Raw genomic sequence first — 23,197 nt, forward strand, 5'->3', positions numbered from 1 at the left:
AAAGAAAGAAAGAAAGAAAGAAAGAAAGAAAGAAAGAAAGAAAGAAGGAAGGAAGGAAGGAAAGAAAGAAAGAAAGAAGGTCTGAGGCTTCTGATGTCAGAAGGGAGGTCGGCTGGGCCTCCTCCCTCGGGCCTGGTGGAGAGGCCCACTCGCTTCCCCGGGCACCCAGGGGCCCCTCGCACCCGACTTGCTCAACAGGCGTGTTGTCCCCGCAGTGGCCAGGACCGCGCGGCCTCCACGGCCAGCCAGAACAGCGCCGTCATCAACGACCGGCTACAGGAGCTGGTGAAGCTCTTCAAGGAGCGGACGGAGAAGGTCAAGGAGAAGCTCATCGACCCGGATGTCACCTCCGACGAGGAGACCCCCAAGCCCTGTGAGTCCAGAGCCGGGCCGGCCCGGCCAGCCGCTGTCACTTCTTGTGACCCTGGTCCCAAGGAACTGGTTGGGGTGCACAAGAGAAGCCCAGACCCACACCCTGTGGGTGCGGGGTCCTGTGGGTGCGGGCTTTGCTATGCACCCGGGGGAAGGTCAGGGGTCTGGCCGACGGCAGCTGTGCTCTGCAGCCCCTTCCCGGGGCCAGAGCCTCGTGGGCCCTCCAGCTCTTTCCCTCCAGCAGGCACGGGGTGCGCCCTGGGGACGTGTCCCTGGGCCGACACTCAGGTCCTGTTCTTAAGTCACCCTGGGACCAGAATCTTATTTTTTCCTGGAGGACTCAGTTACGATACTCGTACCGAACGCTCTCTGCTTCCCTCCCGTCGGGAGGAAGTGGAAAGGCCCCTCTGTGATTGAGAAGGTGTCCAGAGGGCCACTGTGTCTCCTGGTGCCGAGGAAAGACCTAGCAGAGCCCAGGGGCACGGCCCTGAAGCTGGACGGGGAGCCCGCGGGAACTGCCGAGCACCCAGGAAGGCTGGACTCGGCGGCCCCTCTTCTGAGCGGAGGTCGTGAGGTTTCTGCTCCAAGAACCCTAGAGCTCCCGCGACCCCTCAGCTGGGCGGCAGGAATCCTGGGTGAAAATGGCTCCAGCCCAGAGCAGGATGGTACAGTGGGGAGGGCGCTTGCCCTGCATGTGGCCAACCAGGATTCGATTCCCAACATCCTGTATGGTCCCCCGAGCACTGCTAGGAGTGCTTCCTGAGTGCAGAGCCAGGAGTCACCCCTGAGCATTGCCAGGTGTGGCCTGAAAACAAACAAACAAACAACAAAAAAAAAGGAAAGGGAAAAGAAAATGTTCCAGGGGCTGGAGCAATAGCACATCAGACAGGGCGTTTGCCTTGCACTCGGCCAACCCGGGTTCAAATCCCAGCATCCCATATGGTTCCCTGAGCACCGCCAAGGGTATATCCTGAGTGCAAAGCCAGGAGTAACCCCTGTGCATCGCCAGGTGGACCCAAAAAGAAAAAAAAAAAAAGAAAATGTTCCGGCCCCCTAGAGGGAGCCAAGGAGACCACGCACGCCGACCCCGTGCCAGACGCCAGGGAGTCCAGAAACACCTCCTTTAGGGGAGCCCCTGACCTTGGAAGCCGGGAGAGTTTCCGGGTGCTCAGGGTTGTGGGGTCGGGTCCGGGGCTGGGCGGCTGGCATCGGAGCCCACGGGCGTGAGCGTCTCTGCATCCTCCACCTGCTGCCCAAGCCTCAGGGCGGGGCTGGAGGCTGTCCCGTGTTCCCCGCAGCCCCGGCCAAGAAGCCCTCGGAGCCGGCCCCGGAGGAGAAGCCGGCAGAGGCGGAGCAGCCGGAGGAGGAGCACTACTGCAACATGCTGTGCTGCAAGTTCAAGCGCCGGCCCTGGAAGAAGTACCAGTTTCCCCAGAGCATCGACCCCCTGACCAGTAAGTCCGAGGGCATTGCGCTTGGCAATGAGAGGCCGGGAGAGTGGGCGTGGGGGGGCCGGGGATGGAGGGAAAGAACGCAAGAGGCGAGGGAGGCCAAGGACGTCCCAGGGGAGTTTCACAGAAGTAAATTCAGGAGCTGGAGAGAAAGAGAGACAGAGAGAGACAGAGACAGAGACAGACAGAGACACAGAGACACAGACAGAGAGACAGACAGAGACACAGAGACACAGAGAGACAGAGAGAGCTCAAGGCAGAGACAAGTAGGCAGCCTGGATTTAATCCCTGACACTCATGGTCCCTGAGCACTGCCAGAAGCCCTAAGCCCTAAGCCAAGAGCAGTCTCTGAGCAAGGCCAGGTGTGACTCCAAAGCCAAAGCTAAACAAAACATATTTTAATATCCCTGGAATGGGGAACATAATTCACCCATCCATCCTTCAATTCATCCTTCTACCCTTCCATCCATCCTTCCATCTACCCATCCATCCTTCCATCCATCCTTCCATCCACCCAACCATCCTTCCATTCACTCATTCACACATCCATCCATCCTTCCATCCACCCATCCTTTTATCCATCCTTCCATCCACCCATCCTTCTGTCCATCCTTCCATCCACCCATCCTTCTATCCATCCTTCCATCCACCCATCCTTCTATCCATCCTTCCATCCACCCATCCTTCTATCCATCCTTCCATCCACCCATCCTTCTGTCCATCCTTCCATCCACCCATATTTCCATCCATTCATCCATTGATTCCTCCCTTCCATTCATCTCTCTGTGCACCCATTAACCAGTCCATCTATCCAATCAGCTTTCTATCACCTCCCACCCTTCTACCTCTCCATCTTCTACACACTGTTGACTTGGGTGAGAAAGACATTTTCAAAAACTCCGCAAGAACGAAAGCCAAAGCACGTCTGGTTCCTTGTCTGCGGTTTCCCTTCCCCTCCTCCGAGAACCCTGGTTCATCAGGGTAGAAACACATCGGTGTGTTTCTGAGTCAAAGCAGGGAGGACCCCTGCCCCCATGACAGCTGTGGGGAGGGGGGGGGAGGAGCGAGCCCGCCCCCAGCCCCCATCCCCTGGTGGGGAGTCCCTCCCCGTGGGGGGTGCTCTGGCCAGCGTCCGTGTCCCCCCGCAGACCTGATGTACATCCTGTGGCTGTTCTTCGTGGTGCTGGCCTGGAACTGGAACCTCTGGCTGATCCCCGTGCGCTGGGCCTTCCCCTTCCAGAGGCCGGACAACATCCACCTGTGGATGATGATGGATTACCTGTGCGACCTCATCTACCTCCTGGACATCACCGTCTTCCAGCTGCGCCTGCAGTTTGTCAGGGGGGGGGACATCATTGTGAGTCCTGGCGGGCGTGGGGCGGGGCCTGGGCCAGGGCAGCTGGGGCCAGGCCTGCAGCCCGAGTCTCCAGGGGCGCGTCCCCCGGGCTGCAGTGGACGAGAGAAGAGAAGTGGGAGTCGCAGGCACGCCGGCCGTGTCTGACTGACCGCTGCCTCCTCTCCTGGGGGCGGAGGGCTCCCGGCCCCCCACTCCAGACCACTCCCCGGCTCAGGTCCTGGTGGCCAGAGAGAGGGGACAGTGGCCAGGAGCTTCCTTGCAGGCCTGCGTGAGATCCTCTGGGGCAGACCTGAGAGCAGGCCAGTGAGCCTGAGGACCCCCTCTGAGTTGGGGGGCTCAGAACCCAAAGCCAAACAACTCCCCTCCAGGATTTCTGTCCCACTGTGTAGCGGGGTCAGGGCAAGGGAACTTAATCACAAAGGGAAACCAGGCTGGCGAGTGGCTCCGTGGCAGAGCACTGACCCTGCGAGCGCGAAGCCGAACTCCGGCACCACAAAAAATGTCTGTGTCACTCACGGAGTGAAACGGGTCCCGGGCCCTGATGGAATTAGAGGTGGGGAAGGACCTTCAATGGTGCCAGTGGACCTGGTTCAGATCTCAGCAGCTCTGCATCCCGCTTTTCCGCCCCTTTGAGCCTCAGTTTCCTCATCTGTGAAATGGGGCGAGTGATTGTTCCCGTGGTGGCACCTTGCTGAGCGGGTAGATCACTCTGCCCAGGACTTGGCCCGGGAGCTGCCGACAGCTGAGCATTCCTGGGGGTCTGCAGGGAACGAGCCGCTTGGCCCAGCTCCAGAGCCTGTGCTCTGGTGTGGATCCCCTTATTTTGGGGGTGGACGGGTGGGGCCACACCCAGCAGTGCTCAGGGCTTACTCCTGGCTCTGCACCCAGGAGTCCCCCCTGGCAGTGCTCTGCGGACCACATGGGATGGGGGTGCTGGGGACCCAACCAGGTCTCCCACCGGCAGGGCAAGCGCCCTCCCCGCTATGCTATCGCTGGAGCCCCGGGTGTGGATCTCTGGGGGCGAGGGGGGTAAAGGGGGCAGGAGCGGGGAGCCCATCTGGCTGGGTGAGTCACACCCCAAACCCCAGTCCCCACTCCCTTCGTGCAGAGAATCCGGGTGCCCCCTCCAAGACGGCGCTGAGGAAAACGAGCCTCTCGGGCAGCCTCTTTCCCGGCTGTGCGGGGGCTGCAGGGGCCGAGAGGGGCAGAGGGCCCTGGCGAGAGTGTCCACCCCTGCAGGGGGGCGCCGTGGGCATCTAGCTGGGCCCGGCCCGCTCCCCACACAGGGGTCCCACCTCCCCACCTGCAGTCTTCAGGCTCTCTGGGGGCCGTGGGGGGTGGGGCAGTGGCCTCTCTGTGTAGCGCTGGTGCTCCATATCAAGTGCTCATCCGGCCACTCGGCTTCTCTTCCAGACGGACAAGAAGGAAATGCGGAACAACTACCTGAAGTCGCGGCGCTTTAAGGTGGGGGCTGGGGGCTCTGTGGGAGGGCGGGGTGGGGGGCCTGATGTGGCTCCTGCTCTCACTGGGGGCATCCCAAGGTCCCATGCATTAAGGTGGAGACCCCCAGCCCCCGTGGGCTGTCTGCGTTACCTGCCCCCGGGGGTCTCTGGCTTTCAGATGGACGTGCTCTGCCTTCTGCCTTTGGACTTTTTCTACCTGAAGGTGGGGGTGAACCCCCTCCTCCGCCTGCCCCGCTGCCTGAAGGTGAGTTTCCAGGGTCCCGGCCCTTCTGCGGGCCCTAAAAGCTGCTTATTCCTCAGTCCCGGGAGGTGAGAGGTGTGGCCCCATTTTACAGAGGGGCAGGCAGAGGCACAGAGAGGCTCAGGGACTTGCCCGAGGTCACCCTGGAAGGAAAGTCGCGCCTGGGTTTAAAACCTGTGATGTGAACGCTTCAGAGAGGCACCTGACTCCTGCTGTGTGACAGGGGCCTTGTCAAGGATGGGGACACTGAGGCTGGGAAGGCGTGTGGCTGCCCTGAGGTCCCAGGGGTCAGGGAGTGTCATTGCTGGGCCAGCTGGTGTCTGGTGAGGGACCCCAGTGACAAAGGCCCCTGACAGTAGTAGCCTCTGGTGTGGTCCCATCACTAGGGGCCCCCCAGATGGCCCGGGGGCCAGCCCAGCACGCAGCTCTCTCTCCCTGAGGGCGTTGGCGCCCCTTCCCCAGGAAGACAAAGAGGGGAGCTTAGGAGGGCGGCCAGGCGCAGACTCAGTAAGCAGGAAAGGGGCAAGAAGTCGGGGAGAGCGAGGAGGCCCCAGGAGGAGGACCCGGGCACGGAGGGGCCTCTGAGCGTCCCTGAGCCTTCCAGGAAGGCGGAGAGGGGACGGGGGTCTGGAGGCCCAGGCGCAGGCCTGGGGGGCGGGGGTTGCTCTGGAGCCCCTGCAGGGGTCTGGGCTCCCCAGGCCTATCTGACCTGGCGGGGGCCAGAGGCACCAGCCCTGTCTTGGCTGACACGGGGACGTGAGCTTGTGGGTGCTGTGGCTTAGCACGGCTGGGGCGCTGGGGGAGGGGTGTGGGCCGGGTTCACAGTCGCTCTGCTTCCCTGCGGGTGAAATCAACCAATTAGAAGAAGCGCGAGGCCAGAGCGATGGTCCAGCGGGGAGGGAGCTTGCCCCTCACTCGGCCAGTCCAGGTTCCATCCCTGGCACCCCAGATGGTCCCCCCAGCCCTCTAGCCGTGATCCCTGAGCACAGAGTCGGGAGTCAGCCCTAGTACCACCAGCTGTGGCCCAAGGACAAAAATAAACAAAAGAAATGCAAGGAGAGGCTGGAGCGATAGCACAGTGGGTAGGGCGTTTGCTTTGCACACGGCCGACCCGGGTTTGATTCCCAGCATCCCATATGGTCCCCTGAGCACCGCCAGGAGTAATTCCTGAGTGTAGAGCCAGGAGTAACCCCTGAGCATCGCCAGGTGTGACCCCCCCCCAAAAAAAAAAGAAATAAGAGGAGTTGGAACAATAGCACAGCAGGTAGGGTGTTTGTTTGCCTTGCACGTGGCCAACCCAGGTTCGATTCCCACAATCCCATATGGTCCCCTGAGCACTGCCAGGGGTCATTCCTGAGTGCAAAGCCAGGAGCAAGCCCTGTGCGTTGCTGGGTGTGACCCAAGAAGAAAAAAAAGAGAGAGAGGAATGAGAACACGTGTCTGCATGGCTGCTTGCGTGTCCCTTCGGGAGCGTCCATGATGGCTCCCACATCAGGTACCACGCTCAGGGCGTAGCAGCTGCGTGGGTAAGGGACGGGCTCACAGGTGGAGCCCACGCTGGGCTGAATCCCAGCCATGTCACTGACCCCCTGCAGGCAGGTGACTCCCCTGAGTGCCAGTTCCGCTCTGTCGAAGGGGACAGCTGCCTCCCTCTTGCAGAGCCAAATAGGCCGCGTGGATGGTGCATCGCCAGAGGCGTCCGTGAGGGACGTGGTCATGACATGCGTTTATCTAGTAAAGAAGCCCCCGGAGGCTAGGAGCGCATGGGAGGAAGGATGTTGCTTCTTGTTTTGCTTTGGGTTTGTTTATTTTTGGAGCCACACCTGGAAGTGCTCAGGGCTCTGTGCTCAGGGATCCCTCCGGACAGGCCTGGGGGACCATCTGGGGTGGTGGGGATCAAACCTGGGCCAGCCACACGCAAGGCCTACACCCTCCTCACTGTGCCCTTGCTCTGCCCTCGGGATGACGTTTCTCTGTGAAGTTAATTTCTCTAGAAGTCAGCTGTAGGGACTGGAGCAATGGTGCAGCGAGTAATACAACTTTCCTGTGTGCAGCCAGCCTAGGTCTGATCCCTGTACCCCACAGGGTCCCCCAAGACCCCCTAGGAGTGATCCCTAAGCACAGAGCCAGGAGCAAGCCCGGAGCACTGCTGAGTGTGCTCCTGCCCCAACAAAGCTGGAAATGATCGAGACCAGAATGCATCTCCCCCACCCGTTCCCTGCTGGCTTCCAAGGCCGCTGTGAGAGCACGGTGCTGTGGGCACCTTCCCTAGCTCGGTGGGCCTGGGTCTCGCCAGGTGTCCGGGAGTTTCTGGCCCCTTCCTCCAAGGACTCGGGCCCTCGGTCTGTGGTCACTCTCCAGCCCGCTCCCACCACGGGCGGGAAATGGGTTCAGTTCTCAAGCAGTGCAGGCGGGTGTCACTGAGGAGGCACTTTTCCTGACCTTGCTCTTCCTCCCAGTACTTGGCCTTCTTCGAGTTTAACAACCGCCTGGAAGCCATCCTCAGCAAAGCCTACGTCTACAGGTGAGGCCCTGTGCATGCCCACATGCACGCACACACATGCACACATGGACACACACGATGACACACATGCACGCACATGTATACACACATGCACGTACACATGTGTACATACACATGTGCACACCATGCACACATGTGCACACATGTACGTATATGCACACATGCATGCACGCACACATGTACATACACACATGCATACCCATGCATGCACACACATGCACACATGGTGCACATGCACAGACGTACACACATGTACATATTTGCACACATACGCACTCACCCAGGCATGCTTGCAAGGTGTATGCGGCTGCATGCACACATGCAGACTCACACAGGCACATGTGTATATACATGCAATTGCATGGTCATATAGGTACACCCGTGCATATATGCAGCATACCCATGTGGCCACACATGAACACATACACATGCGTATATGCACAATGAACACAAACCATCACACACCTATGCGAAGACATGCATATTCACAGGGTCCATGTATGTACACATGCAGCACACACCCACATGTGTGCAAACACATGCACACCCACGCACACCCACGCCTGCTCCTGAGGACACGCACACCCACATGTGCAGGAATGGGGAAGGGGGTTGTTCTCTGTCCCACTTGACTTCCCCTCCCCGCCCCGGCCTGCAGGCCTTGAGCACGGGAAGCGTCTCCCCCGCCTCTTCCTGGCGTCCCTCCAGGGGATGTTGTGTTTCTGGAGAGCCGGGAGCGGCCGCCTTCCCCCCCATCCTGAGCAGGTCCCCAGAGCTGGACGCTTCCTGCTCACTGCACTGCAGGAAACTGGCCTCCTTTTGTCTCTGTGCAGGAAACTGACCCCAGTGCCTGGCCCAAAACTGGGGGGGAGTCTGGGGACAGGCCGCAGCTGTCTCCAGAACACCCGAGGGGGGGCCCGAGAAGGCCGGGCCACACCTGGGGGCCTGTTCCTCTGCCCCTTGCCCCGGGCCCACGGCCCCTGCTGCCTCCCTGGGAGCCCACACACGTATCTCGGGCCACGCGGCCACTCCTGGCCACGTCCCCCAGAGCGCCCGGGGGCCCGGGGTCCAGCCGAGCGGGGCGGCGGGGAGGTGGGCCCGGTGACCGTGCTGTCCTCCCCCACAGGGTCATCAGGACCACGACCTACCTGCTCTTCAGTCTCCACGTCAACTCCTGCCTCTACTACTGGGCCTCCGACTACCAGGGCATTGGCTCCACCACCTGGGTTTACGACGGTGTGGGGAACAGGTGAGCCGGGCCTCGCGCCGCCAGGCTGCGGGCACCACGGCATGCCCAGTCCAGGGGCTTCCTGAGTGCCTGCCACGTGCCCAGAGGAGGGGACGCTGATGGGAGCACGCCTGCGGGAAGGACCCCCTGACAGCCCCGAGACAGTCACTGCAGCCTCCCGCACTGCCCCTCCTTGCGTGACTGCGGCCGAGTGGCCGGCACGAGGCCTGAGCTGGGGTCGCACGGCCCCTCGTGCCCGCACTGTGCGTTCTCTTGGGGCTTCTGGGCTCAGATGTGCCCGTGTTGGTTGCTGGAACCTCGGATGCACACAGAGAGAGACAGACCCGCTCACAGCCGTGCACCCACGGCCAGCTAAGCCCTGCCCCGGGCAGGCTCAGGGGCCCTGAACCCAGCTCCTGGGCACCACGAGGCTCAGCCCAGCGGGGCCAGCAGGCCCGCCCAGAGGGCAGCCACACCCTCTCAGACACACGGACAGCCGGACCCTCTCAGACACATGGACAGTCGTGGGTTTTTGTTTGGGGGCCACACCTGGCAGTGCTCAGGGCTTACTCCTGGCTTTACACTCAGGGATCCCTCCTGGCTGGCATGAGACCTGGGTTGGATCCCTGGCATCACACACACACACACACACACACACACACACACACACACACACACACACTGCTTAATAGACTACTGGGGGGAGGGCGGCAGTCAGGAAAGAGCACTGTTGGCGAGCAGCCGGCAGCTGGGAGAGGGGCTCGCTTCATCACAGCAACGACCCCGTCTACAGGGTCACAAGGGAGGTTTTATGGGGCGCAGGCAGGGAAGGGGGGTGTGGTGGGCACCAGAGCAAACAGTAAACTCTCTGCCTGGTCCCCGGGGCCCAGACACCTCATCCTAGACACAGGAAGGGCTGAGCCCTGGGGGCAGGGGAAGCTGGAAGGACCCTCCTTGCCCCTCGGCTCTGGGGCGCAGAGAGGCGCCCTGCGTGCAGGCCTGTTTCTGGACACTCAGTTCTAGGCTCTCGGTAAACTTAGTCCCAAAGAGGGGGGCATCCCTCCCCCCACCCACCCGCCCAGTTTTAGGGTTCGGGAGGCTGTGGGAAGCTGTCGCTCAGGTTCAGGGGCACAGGAAGCGAGTCCCCCAGGTGGGAGGGCACAGGAAAGAGCAGTGCCAGGGAGGGGACCGTCTGACTGGTAGAAAGCAAAGGACAAGGGACAGGATGGGGCTGGAAGGCTGAGTGGGCGCCCCCTGCTGGCAGCAGGCGGACCCGCGCTTCTCCTTCCTGGCCTTGGTTGCCTGATCTGTAGAACACGCACCCTGGGGCGGGCAACGGAGAGGGTCCGCTGGCCCGTGTCCCCGGCCCGCCCAGTCTTCCACGGGCTCTCTGGCCAGTCCCCCCAGGTCCTGGCAAGGCTCCCCGTCCATCCACCAACACTTTCATGTCCCTCAAGCACTTGCTTGCCGTTGGCACCAGGGTTGTGCCAACCCCCCCCACCCCCACCCTGAGGGGGCTCTTGCCTTGCATGCAGCTGACCCGGGTGTGATCCCGGGCACCCCGTAGGATGCCCTGAGCCCACCAGGAGTGACCCCTGAGTGCAGAGCCCTGAGCGCCGCTGGGTGTGGCCCCCCAACAAAACAACAAATCAAACACCTGCTGCGTTCTCAGGAAGGACTCCCGCCTGGGGGTGCCCCTGGGACGGCCGGGCCGGTGTGCCCTCCCAGGAGTGCCTGGTTAAAGGCATCCTGGCGGGAGGGGCTCCAGACAGGCTCTGAAAGGTGGAGGGTTTAGGGCATGGGGTCAGGCCCAGCACCCTTACACGGCTGGTGATTCCAGTCCTGAGCCCTTTCATTCATTCATCTGCTCGTTCATGCGCCACCGGGCACAGAGACCCTCTATGCAGGGGCAGAGCACAAGCTCGTCTTTTGCGCTTGCTCCCGGGAAAGGACTCAGTGTTCTGGACTTCACGTTCCCTAGAAAACTGGCCCGGACCGCGCTCTGGCTTCCTGTGTGGAACAGGAAACTCCAGTGTGGGCTACGTCTGGCCCCCCAGTCAGGGCCCCCGGGTCCCGCCGCCCCCCAGCGTCCTCGGCCATGGTGGTGGCGAGTCCAGTGGGCCAGGAAAGGGACTCCCAACCCGGAGTCCAGAGACCAGAGGGGGTCACTCCAGCCCCCCAGACCTGAGTGGGATTGTGAGGCCAGGCTGCCTTTCCCGAGAGGGCTGGGTTGGAACAGAGGGGACAGGGGAAGCAGAAAGACTGACCCTCCCCCAGAGAAGCTCCTGAGCCCCGGACACACCTGGTGAGTGGGCTGGGGGGAGTCCAAGATGCCCGTTGCAGAGCCCGGGTCCCCAAATCGCTCCCTTTTGTGGAGGGCCTGGGTGTGGCCTGGGAGTGGCCTGGGAGTTCTTCCGTAGCTGGAGCCTTCATTCTGGCGGGGGGGTCGTGTGGGTGACGCCCCAAGACGGGCCCGCCACAGGGCCCTGGCTCTGGTCGTTCCATGGGTGGCTTTGCTGCGACCCCTCCCAGCTCCGGACAGCGCCCAGCCCCGAGCTGCGGCAGGCGGCGGCGCGCGCCCTCTGGTGGTGGTGGCTGATATAGCAGGGCCTCCCGCCCGCAGGTAGGGGTGGGGTGCGGGGTGGGGGAAGAGGGCTGGCAGGAGGGCGCATCAGCCCTGCCCAGGCAGACCCGCTACTCCAGCTCCCCCCGCTCCCGGCGCCCGCTAGAGTGACGTGCCTGTACCCACCGGCCGATGGGTGACCCACGCCAGGACGTGAGGGTTCTGGCCGCTGATGTTTCCTGAGAGGCCACCGCACGTCAGGGGCACGGCCAGCCCCTCACTTGGTGCTCACAGCCACTCCTTAAGGGGTCACCACTGCCAGGCGCGGAGACGGGAGGGGACAGAAGGCGGAGCTTGCCACTTAGTGTCCTGAGAGGGGCAGAGCTGGGGGCCTCCAGCACAACTGCAGAGAGAGCTGGGGTGGCACCCCACCCCTTTGGAGGCCTCAGTTTCACCATCTGGGTCTGGGGAGGGTCCTAGTCAGCGGCCTTCCGTGTGATCTTCACATGTGGGGGGCCGGGGAGACAGGACAGCAGCTGAGGTGCTTGCCTTGCACACGGGTTCAGTGCCCGGCATCCCAGCTGGTCCCCGGAGCTGGCCAGGAGTGATACCTGAGCACAGAGCCAGGAGTCAGCCCTGAGCATCACCTGGTGTGGCCCCAGAACCAAAACCAAAGCAAAAAGCAGGAAAAAAAAAGACAACTCAAATCTACGGGTGCTTTTGCCCTGACTATTCAAGAATCCGGACATCAGGACAGAGAAGGGGAGATGGACAGGGTTGGACATGAGAGGGAGTGGACAGGGGTGGACATGGAGGGAGTGGACAGAGGTGGACATGGAGGGAGTGGACAGGGGTGGACATGGGAGAGAATAGACAGGGGTGGACATGGGAGGGAGTGGACAGTGGTGGACATGGGAGGGAATGGACAGGGGTGGACATGGGAGGGAGTGGACAGGGGTGGACGTGGTAGGGAGTGGACAGGGGTGGATGTGGGAGGGAATGGACAGGGGTGTATGTGGGAGGGAGTGGACAGGGGTGGACATGGAGGGAGTGAACAGGGGTGGACGGGGGAGGGAGTGGACAAGGGTGGACATGGGAGGGAGTGGACAAGGGTGGACATGGGAGGGAGTGGACAGGGGTGCTTCAGCATCTGTGGGGCCCTTGGCTGCAGCAAGCGATCTCCCTATGTGCCCACCCTGGAAATGGGGCTGACAGCGGCGGGGACAGGGCCACCCCTGACCCAGATCCAGCCTGCACCTCCCCGGTAACCCTCTGCGTGGTGGGGTGGGGGGGTCTCGCCTCCCAGCAGGAGAGGGGGAGCTTCCTGCCCCGTGCCCGCCTCTCAGAGCCAGCCCGGGACAGGGGCTTCCCTGACCGTCCCTTCCCTCCGCTCCCAGCTATGTCCGCTGCTTCTACTGGGCCGTGAAGACCCTCATCACCATCGGCGGCCTGCCTGACCCGCAGACGCTCTTCGAGATCGTCTTCCAGCTCCTGAACTACTTCACGGGCGTCTTCGCTTTCTCCGTGATGATTGGACAGGTAGCCGCCCGCCCGGGCTGCCTCCCCACCCGCTCCCACCTGCAGGGACCCCCCCATGCCCGGTCCCGTGGGGCTGAGCCCAGGAGAGAGCACTGGGCTGAGAGTCAGGCGCCTGGGGTCTTGGGCCCCCCTGAAGGTGAAGGTAAAGGCGGCGGCCCTGGAGGCGGCTCCCAGAAGCGTCAGTCGGTCCCTTCGGCGTAGCGCGGGGGGCTGGGCTGAACGGCTTTCTGCCCTGTTTGGGTTTGTTTCTTGGGGGGCCACACCCGGCAGTGCTCAGGGCCAGCTCCCTCCTGGCTCTGCATTCAGGAGTCACTCCTGGCGGTGCTCACGGGGTGCCGGGTGGAACCAGAGTTGGCAGCGTGCAAGGCAAGTGCCGGACCAGCTCCAGCCCCTGAGTGGTTTCCGGAAAGGTTGAGCACTGAGTTCACATGAGAAAGCCTGGGGGGATACACCCCACATTCCAGCCACTCCCCGGGCTCACCCAGGATGGCTCGGGGTACGTCCACCACGGCCTCTGGTCCAAGGTGGGGCCCAAGGTCTCAGCGTCACCCTCAGGACTTGCCCTCCTGGGTGGCCCCAGTGTCACCTTCCTGTCCCCGCACTGGGGTGGAACATGGCTGTCAGCCTTGTGCGTTGGGAGGCGCCTCAAGGGCTCAGGGCTCACGCCCAGCTCACTCGAGACCCTGAACTCCCTCCCAGCACCACGGGCCACCACCCAGGGCTCCCCGAGTACAGGTGTGGGGAGTCGACTTTACAAAAAAAGAAAAAGGAAAAAGACTCAGGCCAGAATGATAGCACAGCGGGTAGGGCGTTTGCCTTGCACGCGGCAGACCGGGGTTCGATCCCTGGCATCCCATATGGTCCCCTGAGCACCGCCAGGAGTAATTCCTGAGTGCAGAGCCAGGAGGAACCCCTGAGCATCGCTGGGTGTGACCCAAAAAGCAAAAAAAAAAAAAAAAAAAAAAAAACCAAAACCGGGCTGGAGTGATAGAACAGCAGGGAGGACACTTGCCTTGCACACCGCTGACCCGGGTTCGATCCCTGGCATCCCATAGGGTCCTCCGAGCACCGCCAGGAGTTAATTCCTGAGTGCAGAACCAGGAGGAACCCCTGAGTGTCGCCGGGTGTGGTCCCCTTCCACCACCACTCCCCGGAAAGTTCCTCTGTGTGTGTACGTGTCCCCACCACACCCCCCACTCAACAGCGCCCCCCGCCCAGTCTGTGCAAAGGTGCATTTATGGACATGGCTCTGGCTCAGGGGAGGGGTGAAGGGGCATGAACCAGCGTGCGTGTCCAGCGCCGCTGGTCAGCACTGAGCTGTCGGGGCTGAGTCTCCCTGGAGAGGCGGGGGATGCATCCTCTGAGCACTGCTAGGAAACCCCCACCCCCCTCCTCCAGCGAAGACCCTGAGCTGATCCAACCACTCCCTTGCCCCCAGATGAGGGACGTGGTGGGGGCGGCCACCGCCGGCCAGACCTATTACCGCAGCTGCATGGACAGCACCGTCAAGTACATGAACTTCTACAAGATCCCCCGGACCGTGCAGAACCGGGTCAAGACCTGGTACGAGTACACCTGGCACTCACAAGGCATGCTGGGTAAGACGGCGCGGGGCAGCCGCGGCTCCCCACCGGGGCTCCCAGGGGCCAGACAGTCAAGCCAGGGGCCGCGGGACCCGCCCTGCGCTCACCTCCACCGCACTGGACACGGGTGGGAGCGTTGACAGACCCCAACTCAGCGCCGCCCCGGAATAGGGGGCGGCCCGCAGCGCGGAGTCTGGCCGCTGGGGGCGCTGCTGAGCGCGCTCACTGCCCGTCGCGGGCGCCCAGGTCCTGTCCAGGCGCGACCGTCCTGGCAGCAGCAGCCCCAGCCTCACAGAGGCCAGGGCCACCCCGGAGGCCGCGGGAAGGGGGCGCCCTGTCAGGGCAGCGGGCCTGGGGCCAGGAGTGCTTCTCCGGCCTGCTGTTGCCCACCAGCATCGTGCCAGGCCCGCTGCTGGGCACTGCGGGCCTGATGGGGAACAGGACACGGGAACAGGCAGGGGCACCCCTAGGGGCCGGGACTCACCCCGCCGGGGCGCATGAGCACAGGTCGGGCCAGACCCCCACCCAGGCTGGTGCGTAAAGCAGGGATTGTAGTGATGGACGCCTTTGGGGTTCTAAAATAGGCGTGAAACAGTGCTCCAAGAGCTCTAGCTCTTGCTGGTGTTCTTGGGGGGGGGGGGGGGAAGAGGTTCACCAAGAACCACTGCAGCCAAGGGGTGATTCTGTAGGAAGGCGCTGGAACTGCTCACCTAGAGTTGGGTCTGGGGACTTTCAAGGCTGGCTTCCTGGAGGAGGTGGCATGGGTGTTGGGTTCTGATGAATGAGTAGGAGTTAGAGGAGGAAGAACTCAGAGTGTTCCTGGCAGAGGGAAGGGCGTTTTGACACAGGGGAACAGACTCTCCCATCTGCAGGGACAAAGGGGAGGAGTCCCGAGGCCCCCCAGCACAGTGCAGACTTACCCGTGTGTGTGTGTGTGTGTGTGTGTGTCTTTGTATGCATATGCATGTGAGTGTAGGTGTGGTTCTATGTGTGTTAGCTCACGTCGTGAGTGTGTTTGTATGTAGCTGTGTGAAAGTATTTGAGTATCTGTATATGTGTGTGATTATGTGTGTTTGTGTGTGAGTATGCATGTTTGCCTGTATTTATATGTGTGAATCTGTGTGCTTGTATGTAGAAGTCTGTATGTTTGTATGTGAGGATATATGTTTTCACGTATATGGATGGGTGAATCTGTGTGCTTGTATGTGGGAGTCTGTATGTTTGTGTGTGAGGATATATGTATATCTTTGAGCATGTGTGTTTGTGTGTATGAGTGTTCCAGTGTGAACATGCATGCTAGAATATGTTTGTGCATGTTTGTATGCGTGCATGTGTTTGTATGTTGTATGTGTTTGCATGTGCATCTGTTTGTATGTGTGCAGGTATTTGTATGTGCGTGTGTGTTCATATGTGTGTGTTTGGATCTGTGTGTGGGGTGCTGGCTGCCCTCTGACCCTCTCCAGGGCCTCATTTGCAGACGAGTCGGAGCTGATGGTGCAGCTTCCCGACAAGATGCGGCTGGACCTCGCCATCGACGTGAACTACGACATCGTCAGCAAAGTGGCGCTCTTCCAGGTACTGCTGCCGCCCGGGTCCCGGGACCCTGAGACCTGCGCCCGACGCCCTCCTCCCCTCCCCTCCCCCCAACCCCCAGACCTGCGCCCTGATGCCCCGCCCCCCCCACCTGCGCCCTGACGCCCTCCTCCCCTCCCCCGCCCCCCCAGACCTGTGCCCTGATGCTCCGCCCCCCCAGACCGGCGCCAGACGCCCTCCTCCTCTCCCCTCCCTCGACCCCCAGACCTGCACCCCAACGCCCTCCTCCCCGGCCCCCCAGACCTGCGCCCCGACGCCCTCCTCCCCTCCCCCGCCCCCCAGACCTGCGCCCCAACGCCCTCCTCCCTGGCCCCCCAGACCTGTGCCCTGACGCCCTCCTCCCGCAGGGCTGTGACCGGCAGATGATCTTCGACATGCTGAAGCGGCTGCGCTCCGTCGTCTACCTGCCCAACGACTACGTGTGCAAGAAGGCGAGTGGGGGGTCTGCGGCCCGGGGGGCACCACCACGCGTGGGGTGGCACAGGGAGCCCGGAGCCTCGCCCCAGGGACATGGGCCCCAGGCAGTGACCGTGGGTGTGCCACATGCTTTCCAGAACATTCCTCGGGCTCCCTCTATACCACCCTCGTGTCTGGGATGTGGAGCTCCACTGAGAAGGAGCGTGAGAGCAGGAGAGCTACTGGAGCGGGGACGGCCTCACTTACATGGGCCTGGTGTCACTGATGGCCCCCGAGCACCCTGACCCAGAGCCCGGAGTGAGCCCTGAGCACAGAGCCAGGAGTGAGCCCTGAGCACAGAGCCAGGAGTGAGCCCTGAGCACTGAGCCAGGAGTGAGCCCTGAGCACTGAGCCAGGAGTGAGCCCTGAGCACAGAGCCAGGAGTGAGCCCTGAGCACTGAGCCAGGAGTGAGCCCTGAGCACAGAGCCCGGAGTGAGCCCTGAGCACTGAGCCAGGAGTGAGCCCTGAGCACTGAGCCAGGAGTGAGCTGAGTGAGCTCAGATTCAGGAGTGAGCCCTGAGCCAGGAGGTGCCTGCGGTGTCTAGAAGCTGGAGGGTGTCCAGGCCCTTCCCTCTCTGCTTTTGGCATTCCAGGTGACTCCAGGGTCACTCACGGCCGGGAGAGGTGCCAGATTCGAGTCACCAGCTTCCCCAGTGGGGACACTGGGTGGTTGGTGTGTGCTGGGGGGAGAGTCACCCACAGCCCTGAGAGTCCTGGGAACGTCCCGCCCAAGGAGACCCTTGTCTCCAGCCTTGGGCGCTCTATTGCAGGGAAGGTTCTGGAAGGAGAGAGCTGGAGAAGAGGGGCTGCAGATGGCGGGGAATTTAAAGCTGTAGCCCAAGCGGGGATGGTGGTTAGCGTGCAGTCAGCCCGGGTTTAATCCCAGCACCCCACATGCTACTCCGAGCCTCACCAGGAGGGACCCTGAGTCAGGGGCAGAAGTAGGCCCTGACTGCAGACAGGTATCGCCCCCAAACAACAACAGCCCAAAAGGCATTGGGAGCAGGAAAGGGACGTGGTTGACATTGGATCTGCCTTTTCTGTGCAGCCTTGAGCAAGTGTCTTGCCTTCTCTGACTCCGCCCGCTGGGTCAAGGAGGGTATCGTCAACATCTGAGTGTGGGGGCTGCCAGAGCTTAAAGAGAACTTCAAAACTATTTGGAGCCGGACACTGCGCCCACACAGCGGGCAGCAGGCTCTCCTAAGAGGAGGGAGGAAGGGCTGGAGCAAGAGCACAGCAGGGAGGGCATTTGCCTTGCACGTGGCCGACCCAGGTTCGATTCCCAGCATCCCATATGGTCCCCTGAGCACTGCCAGGAGTAATTCCTGAGTGCATGAGCCAGGAGTAACCTGTGCATTGCTGGGTGTGACCCAAAAAGCAAAAAAAAAGAGAGGAGGGAGGAAGCTGAGAACAGTGCCTCAGCCCAGGGGCTGCCCTGGTGGGTCACTGGGGTGAAGGTGACCCCACAGGTGACCCCCACAGGAGGCCACAGACGTGGGGGGTCAGTGCCCCTGCCTGTTGGCAGAGGGGTTGCGCGTGGCCTCGCCACCCCGGAAGCATCTCTTTGGCGGCCCTGGAGGTGATCAACGTCCCCACGCCCGCCCTCCATCACCGGGGGACGTGGGGGAATGGCCCAGGGAGGCGGAACAGGGGAAGAACCCGCCGGGCTCTTGTGTCACGGGTCTATGGTGGCAACGCAGCACCCACCAGCCTCAGCTTCAGAACCAGTTCCGCCGAGGTGCTACTTCGGGCTGAGAGGGGACGGCGTCCCCGAGCTCCTCACCCTGCCCGGCAGGAGCCGTCTTCTCCGGGCTCCCCTCCGCGCCCCGCGAGTCTCGGCTAGAGGGTGGGCGTGCGGGGGCCGAGGGGCCCCACCAGTGCGCCCTGGCCTCATCTCAAGGCGACCCATGAATCCGCCGGGGTCTGTTTGTTGCCGAGTGCAGCGGCCTCCCACGTGCCGAGCCGGTGGGACCCTCACCGACGCGTGTGCAGGGACCCAGTTCAACCCAGAACGCCCAGGGCCACAGAACCAGGCCGCCTGAGCTGGCATCCGGCCCCCTGCCCTCAGCAGAGAGCCCCCGGAAGGATAGAGTAGCTGCCATCCCCGAGAGCCGTTATAAAGGAGAGGCCCGTTTGGGCGGCTGGGAAGGTTCCGTGCTCAGCGGGGCACCACGCCCCGGGCCTCCCATGCAGGCCACCAAGGGGTGCCGGCAGCGGCTCCTCACCCCCCCACACCTCCCGTCCTCCCCATCACACCTCTTGCTCCCATCACTTCGCGGGAGGTGGCCGAGCGAAGTCCCTCCCAGTCCACACGGAGGGGAGCGCTGGGCTCCCCGAGGGCCAGGGCCCAGGCTGGACATCAGCCCGGGTTCCTGCTTCCCAACCCCCGAGCCACGCTCTGCCGCGGCAGTGGTGGAGGGACTCGCCCTTCCGTTGCAGGGGGAGATCGGCCGCGAGATGTACATCATCCAGGCCGGCCAGGTGCAGGTCCTGGGCGGCCCCGACGGGAAGTCCATACTGGTCACGCTGAAGGCCGGATCTGTGTTTGGAGAGATAAGGTCAGGGGGGCGCTGGGAAGGGGCTGGCGTGGGCGGGGGACGGGCTTGGTTCTCCGGGGGCCCCCATGGGCAAGGAGCCCTCGAAGGCAGCAGCGAGCACCCCGCGGACCCCCGCCGGGCACCCCGGCTTCCTGTGGAGTGTGGTCCTGCCCCCCCCTCGTGGGCACCATGATGAGGGAGGAGGTAGAGGTGAGGCCGAGTGTCCTGAGGGCCTCGCCTCCTGCTTCTCTGCCCCAGCTTGCTGGCCGTGGGGGGCGGGAACCGGCGCACGGCCAACGTGGTGGCCCACGGCTTCACCAACCTCTTCATCCTGGACAAGAGGGACCTGAATGAAATCCTGGTGCACTACCCCGAGTCCCAGAAGCTGCTCCGGAAGAAGGCCAGGTATGTTGTGTGCTTTCATTTAAGGAACAGAACAAGGCAGGCCCGGGGAAAGAGTCCCGAGGGCTGGCCCGCAGCTTTGCAGAGGTCCGGGTTTGACCCCCAGCACGGCGGGGAGTGCCTCCAGCTCGTGAAGCCGGGAGTCGCCCTTGGTCACGGGTACGGCCCAACCCCGGCCCTGGAGAAGTCCGTCTCTCCCTCAGCCTGCGTTTCCGGTACCCCGGCAAACGCTTACACCTCGTCCAGGTCAGGAGGCTGGGCTGGGGAGAGTGCAGAGGTTAAAGCACGTGGCTTGCGTGTGGCTGTGGCCGTGTTCAGGGTCTGAATCCTGGTACCACATGGGGTCTCCCAGGTGTGGCCACTGAGTCATGGGTCACACACAACATTTAAAAATCTGAGTAATGGGGCTAGAGTGATAGCACAGCGGGGAGGGTGTTTGCCTTGCACACGGCCGACCCGGGTTCAATTCCCAGCATGCCATAGGGTCCTCTGAGCACCGCCAGGAGTAATTGCTGAGTGCAGAGCCAGGAGTAACCCCTGAGCATCGCTGGTGTGACCCAAAAAGAAAAAAAATCAGAGTAAATTATGGATGGATTAAATGTTTTAATGAACATGTATACGGAGATGGGGCCGGAGCAATAGTACAGCGGGGAGGATGCGTGCCTCGCACGGGGCAGACCCAGGTCCAACCCTGGGCCACCTCATATGGTCCTCTGAGCCCCGCCAGGAGTGGTCCCAGCTGGGTGTGACCCCAAAACCGAAAATTAAAACACAGGGTCAGAGCCATAGTCCATAGCAGGGAGGGCGTTTGCCTTGCATGCGGCCAACCTAGGTTCAATCCCCGGCATCCCGTATGGTCCCCCAAGTACCGCCAGGAGTAACTCCTGAGTGCAGCGCCAAGAGGAAGCCCTGGACATTGCTGGGTGTGACCCCAAGGGCACAATAAACAAATACATAAATAGATAGATAGATAGATAGATAGATAGATAGATAGATAGATAGATAGATAGATAAACAACAAGCACGTAACCGTGCGACCATGTGCTGACCTCACCCCTCCTCCTATCACACGCCGCCCCCTGTCCCCCAGCCGTGTCCCTGTCCCTCCCAGGGCCCAGTTAGGCTCATGCCCGCTGCATGGAGCCACCTCGTGCCCTGTTGTCTCCCTTGTTCTGGGCACACACTGGCCCAGGCGCGTGCCCCTGGCGGCTGGCTCTTGGATGTGGCCGAGTTAACACACGTGGCAGCTTGTCGCCGTGTTCGCGCCCCTGACTCTGAGCAGGGCGGGCTGCCCCTCGGAGCAGGCCCGGTGCCTCTCAGGATCCTCTGGACTTTCCCGACCACGCCTGCCCGCCGGCCGCCCGCCGCCACCTGTTAGGGCTTCGCCGTTGCGATTCGCTCACTCCCTAGAATCGACCTGTTGCCCCTGCACACACTGGGTTGATACTCGCTGTGACACAAGCAGAGGCTAGAAACTGTCCCCAGAGGCTCGCCAGGCCGAGGTTGGACGCAGTGATGCCGCTTGCGTCTCGGCTCACACCCGGAACCAGCACCTTCTCGGGCTCCCAGGCACCCTGGCTCTCAATTTCACTGAGAGAAAGGGCCCCCCTGGACCCCGTGTTTCCGGGGCAGCATCTGGGAGGAGCCTCCATGCAGACAGGAGTGAAAGCAGCTGATGGTTTTGGGGGGACACACCCAGCTGTGCTCAGGGTCACGCCCAGCAGTGCAGGGACCCTTTGGTAAGGGGGCATCCACCCCGGGCTCCTGAGTGTGGGATAGGCACTGCAGCCCACTGAGCTCCCCCGGGGCGGGCCCCTGGCATTCAGTGTCCATGAGTCAGCGTGGGGCATTGGAGCAGGTGGGTGCAGGGGCTGGGGACTTAGCTCACAGTCCTGGGGCACGTGGTGTGTATAGAGCAGCCCAGGGTTCGAGCCCAGCCCCACAAGGTCCCCAGAGCATGTTAGAAATGCCTCTTAGCCCCACCAGCACCGCTGAGTGTGGAAAAGAAACGTCCCTAAACATGCACACATGCACACATGCACACACACGGTGGGTACCAAGCTGTTGGTAAAAATAGGAGCGAAGGCTTCCAGAAACAAAGTCCCTGCTTTCTCCAGGAGCTCTGTTTACACCAGTGTGGGGTTCTCCAGCATGTGAGTGTATGTGTGTGTGTGTGTGTGTGTGTGTGTGTGTGTGTGTGTGTGTGTGTGTGAGCGATGCTCAGGGGTTGCTCCTGGCTCTGCACTCAGGAATTACTCTGGCAGTGCTCAGGGGGCCATATGGGACGCCAGGGATCGAACCCGGATTGGCCACGTGCAAAGCAAACACCCTCCCTGCTGGACGATTGCTCCGGCTTATCAGACACTTTTGAATCTCGAGGAAGAGCCGCTGGGGGCAGGAGCCGGGGAAGCCACGCTCGAGCTGTCATCCATCCATTGCTCTGGCTCTGTTCGGTGAGGGTTTGGCAAAGCCAGCAAGAGGCCTGGCAGTGTGCCGTGCCCAGGACGAGGCCGGCATGCCTGGCCACACAGAGGCCTGGCAGGGGCAGCCCGGTACGGCGTGGACAGAAGCTCGAAGAGAGAAGCAAGTCTCGTGCCAGCTTCGTGCGCAGAGACCAGAGACAGAGGGGACAGCAGGAGGGGGCGCCCAGCCGCTGAGACCGCCCGTGAGGTTCTGTCCCAGGTCCCCGCTACCCGGCGGGCACCCTCAGGCCCACCCGCTCCCCCACGCCAAGGGCTCGGCTCTCGGGCTTAGCTTCTGCCAGAAGGGGGCTCAGCTTCCTGCTGCTTTCCCTCGGTCACTGCTGCGTCCAGGTCCTGGGAAAACACATTCTGGGGGGCACACGTGTGGGAGGCGGAGAAATCCCCGAATCTAGAGTGGCCCCAAGACCAGCTCAGTGTCTCAGAAGAGAGGCAATCGCCGGCCATCAGCACGGCGGCCGCATAGAGGGTCCCAGGGGCCACCAAGGACTGTCTGCAGGGCACTGAGAGCAAATCACACTTTCCCCGAGTTTTTTCCTGTCACTTGGATCCACCCTGGGTGTCTCCACAGTCACGCGGTGAGCTACGAGCCCGTGACAGATGCATGTGGTGTGGAGGCGGCTGACGGAGGGCCGTGTTGACAATGCCAGTCTGGGGCGATGAATAGCGACAGGCAGCATTTCGGCCCGTTGCTCTGATTAGATAAGCAGCCAGGAATGCCCCATTCTTCCACAAACAAGCGTTGCTGGAAGCCCGATGAATGGGGTTGCCGATTAGCGGCCTGGCCTTGCTCGGTGCTAGACTCATCACATATTTGCAGCGTGAAAAACGCCCCGTAGAAAGCCGGGGCTTTGTGTGAGGGGAAATGCTGCCCGTGCTGGGCGAAGCTGGGCACGCCTGGCACTCAGGTCTGAGTTGGAATTCCACCTCTGCCATTTGCAAGGCACCCTGGACCCGTTACTGCTCTCTCCCGGCCTCAGTTTCCCTAGCTCTCCTAGGGAAAGTCATCCCGGCCACGCCCATGGCAGGAGGATTGTCAGTATCCAAGAAGAAAGTAACGTGGATGTGGCTTTGGATTCGCTTCGCTCTCAGACACTGGGGTTTAAAGAGTGGGTTTGAATTCCAGCTCTGCTGTGTGACCACAGGGAAGTGAACTGCCACTTCTGGGCTTTCCTCTCCTCATTTGAAGTGAAGGGGGATTCCCGGCCTTCTGTGTGAGCACTGGTGCAGTGACACGTGGTCCTGCAGGGGGCACATAGGACCACAGACGTAATAGCTTGAAGCCACCCCTAGTGTTGTCTCAGAGCCCCGGGGGCCGGAAGACTGGGGTAGCCCCTCGGATCTGCTCGAAGGCTGGGGTCATGGCATGCCACAGCGGGGCTCACCCCCACCTCCAAGACCACAGGA

At 62.1% G+C, this 23,197-nt stretch overlaps 1 protein-coding gene across 1 annotated transcript in view; it reads left to right on the forward strand.

Annotated features, from left to right (window-relative positions):
• The window catches only part of CNGB1 (cyclic nucleotide gated channel subunit beta 1), a 48,048-nt gene that overhangs the window by 17,846 nt on the left and 7,005 nt on the right, over positions 1-23,197 (forward strand). The window contains exons 7-19 of the mRNA XM_055145768.1: positions 216-373; positions 1,671-1,826; positions 2,972-3,180; positions 4,594-4,644; positions 4,801-4,887; positions 7,344-7,408; positions 8,535-8,657; positions 12,597-12,738; positions 14,177-14,336; positions 15,799-15,896; positions 16,262-16,345; positions 18,811-18,929; positions 19,167-19,313. Coding sequence (XP_055001743.1) covers positions 216-373; positions 1,671-1,826; positions 2,972-3,180; positions 4,594-4,644; positions 4,801-4,887; positions 7,344-7,408; positions 8,535-8,657; positions 12,597-12,738; positions 14,177-14,336; positions 15,799-15,896; positions 16,262-16,345; positions 18,811-18,929; positions 19,167-19,313 — 1,599 coding nt within the window. The remainder of the gene's footprint in view (positions 1-215; positions 374-1,670; positions 1,827-2,971; positions 3,181-4,593; positions 4,645-4,800; positions 4,888-7,343; positions 7,409-8,534; positions 8,658-12,596; positions 12,739-14,176; positions 14,337-15,798; positions 15,897-16,261; positions 16,346-18,810; positions 18,930-19,166; positions 19,314-23,197) is intronic.

Source organism: Sorex araneus, chromosome 8, assembly GCF_027595985.1.
Source record: "Sorex araneus isolate mSorAra2 chromosome 8, mSorAra2.pri, whole genome shotgun sequence".
Taxonomy (NCBI): domain Eukaryota; kingdom Metazoa; phylum Chordata; class Mammalia; order Eulipotyphla; family Soricidae; genus Sorex; species Sorex araneus.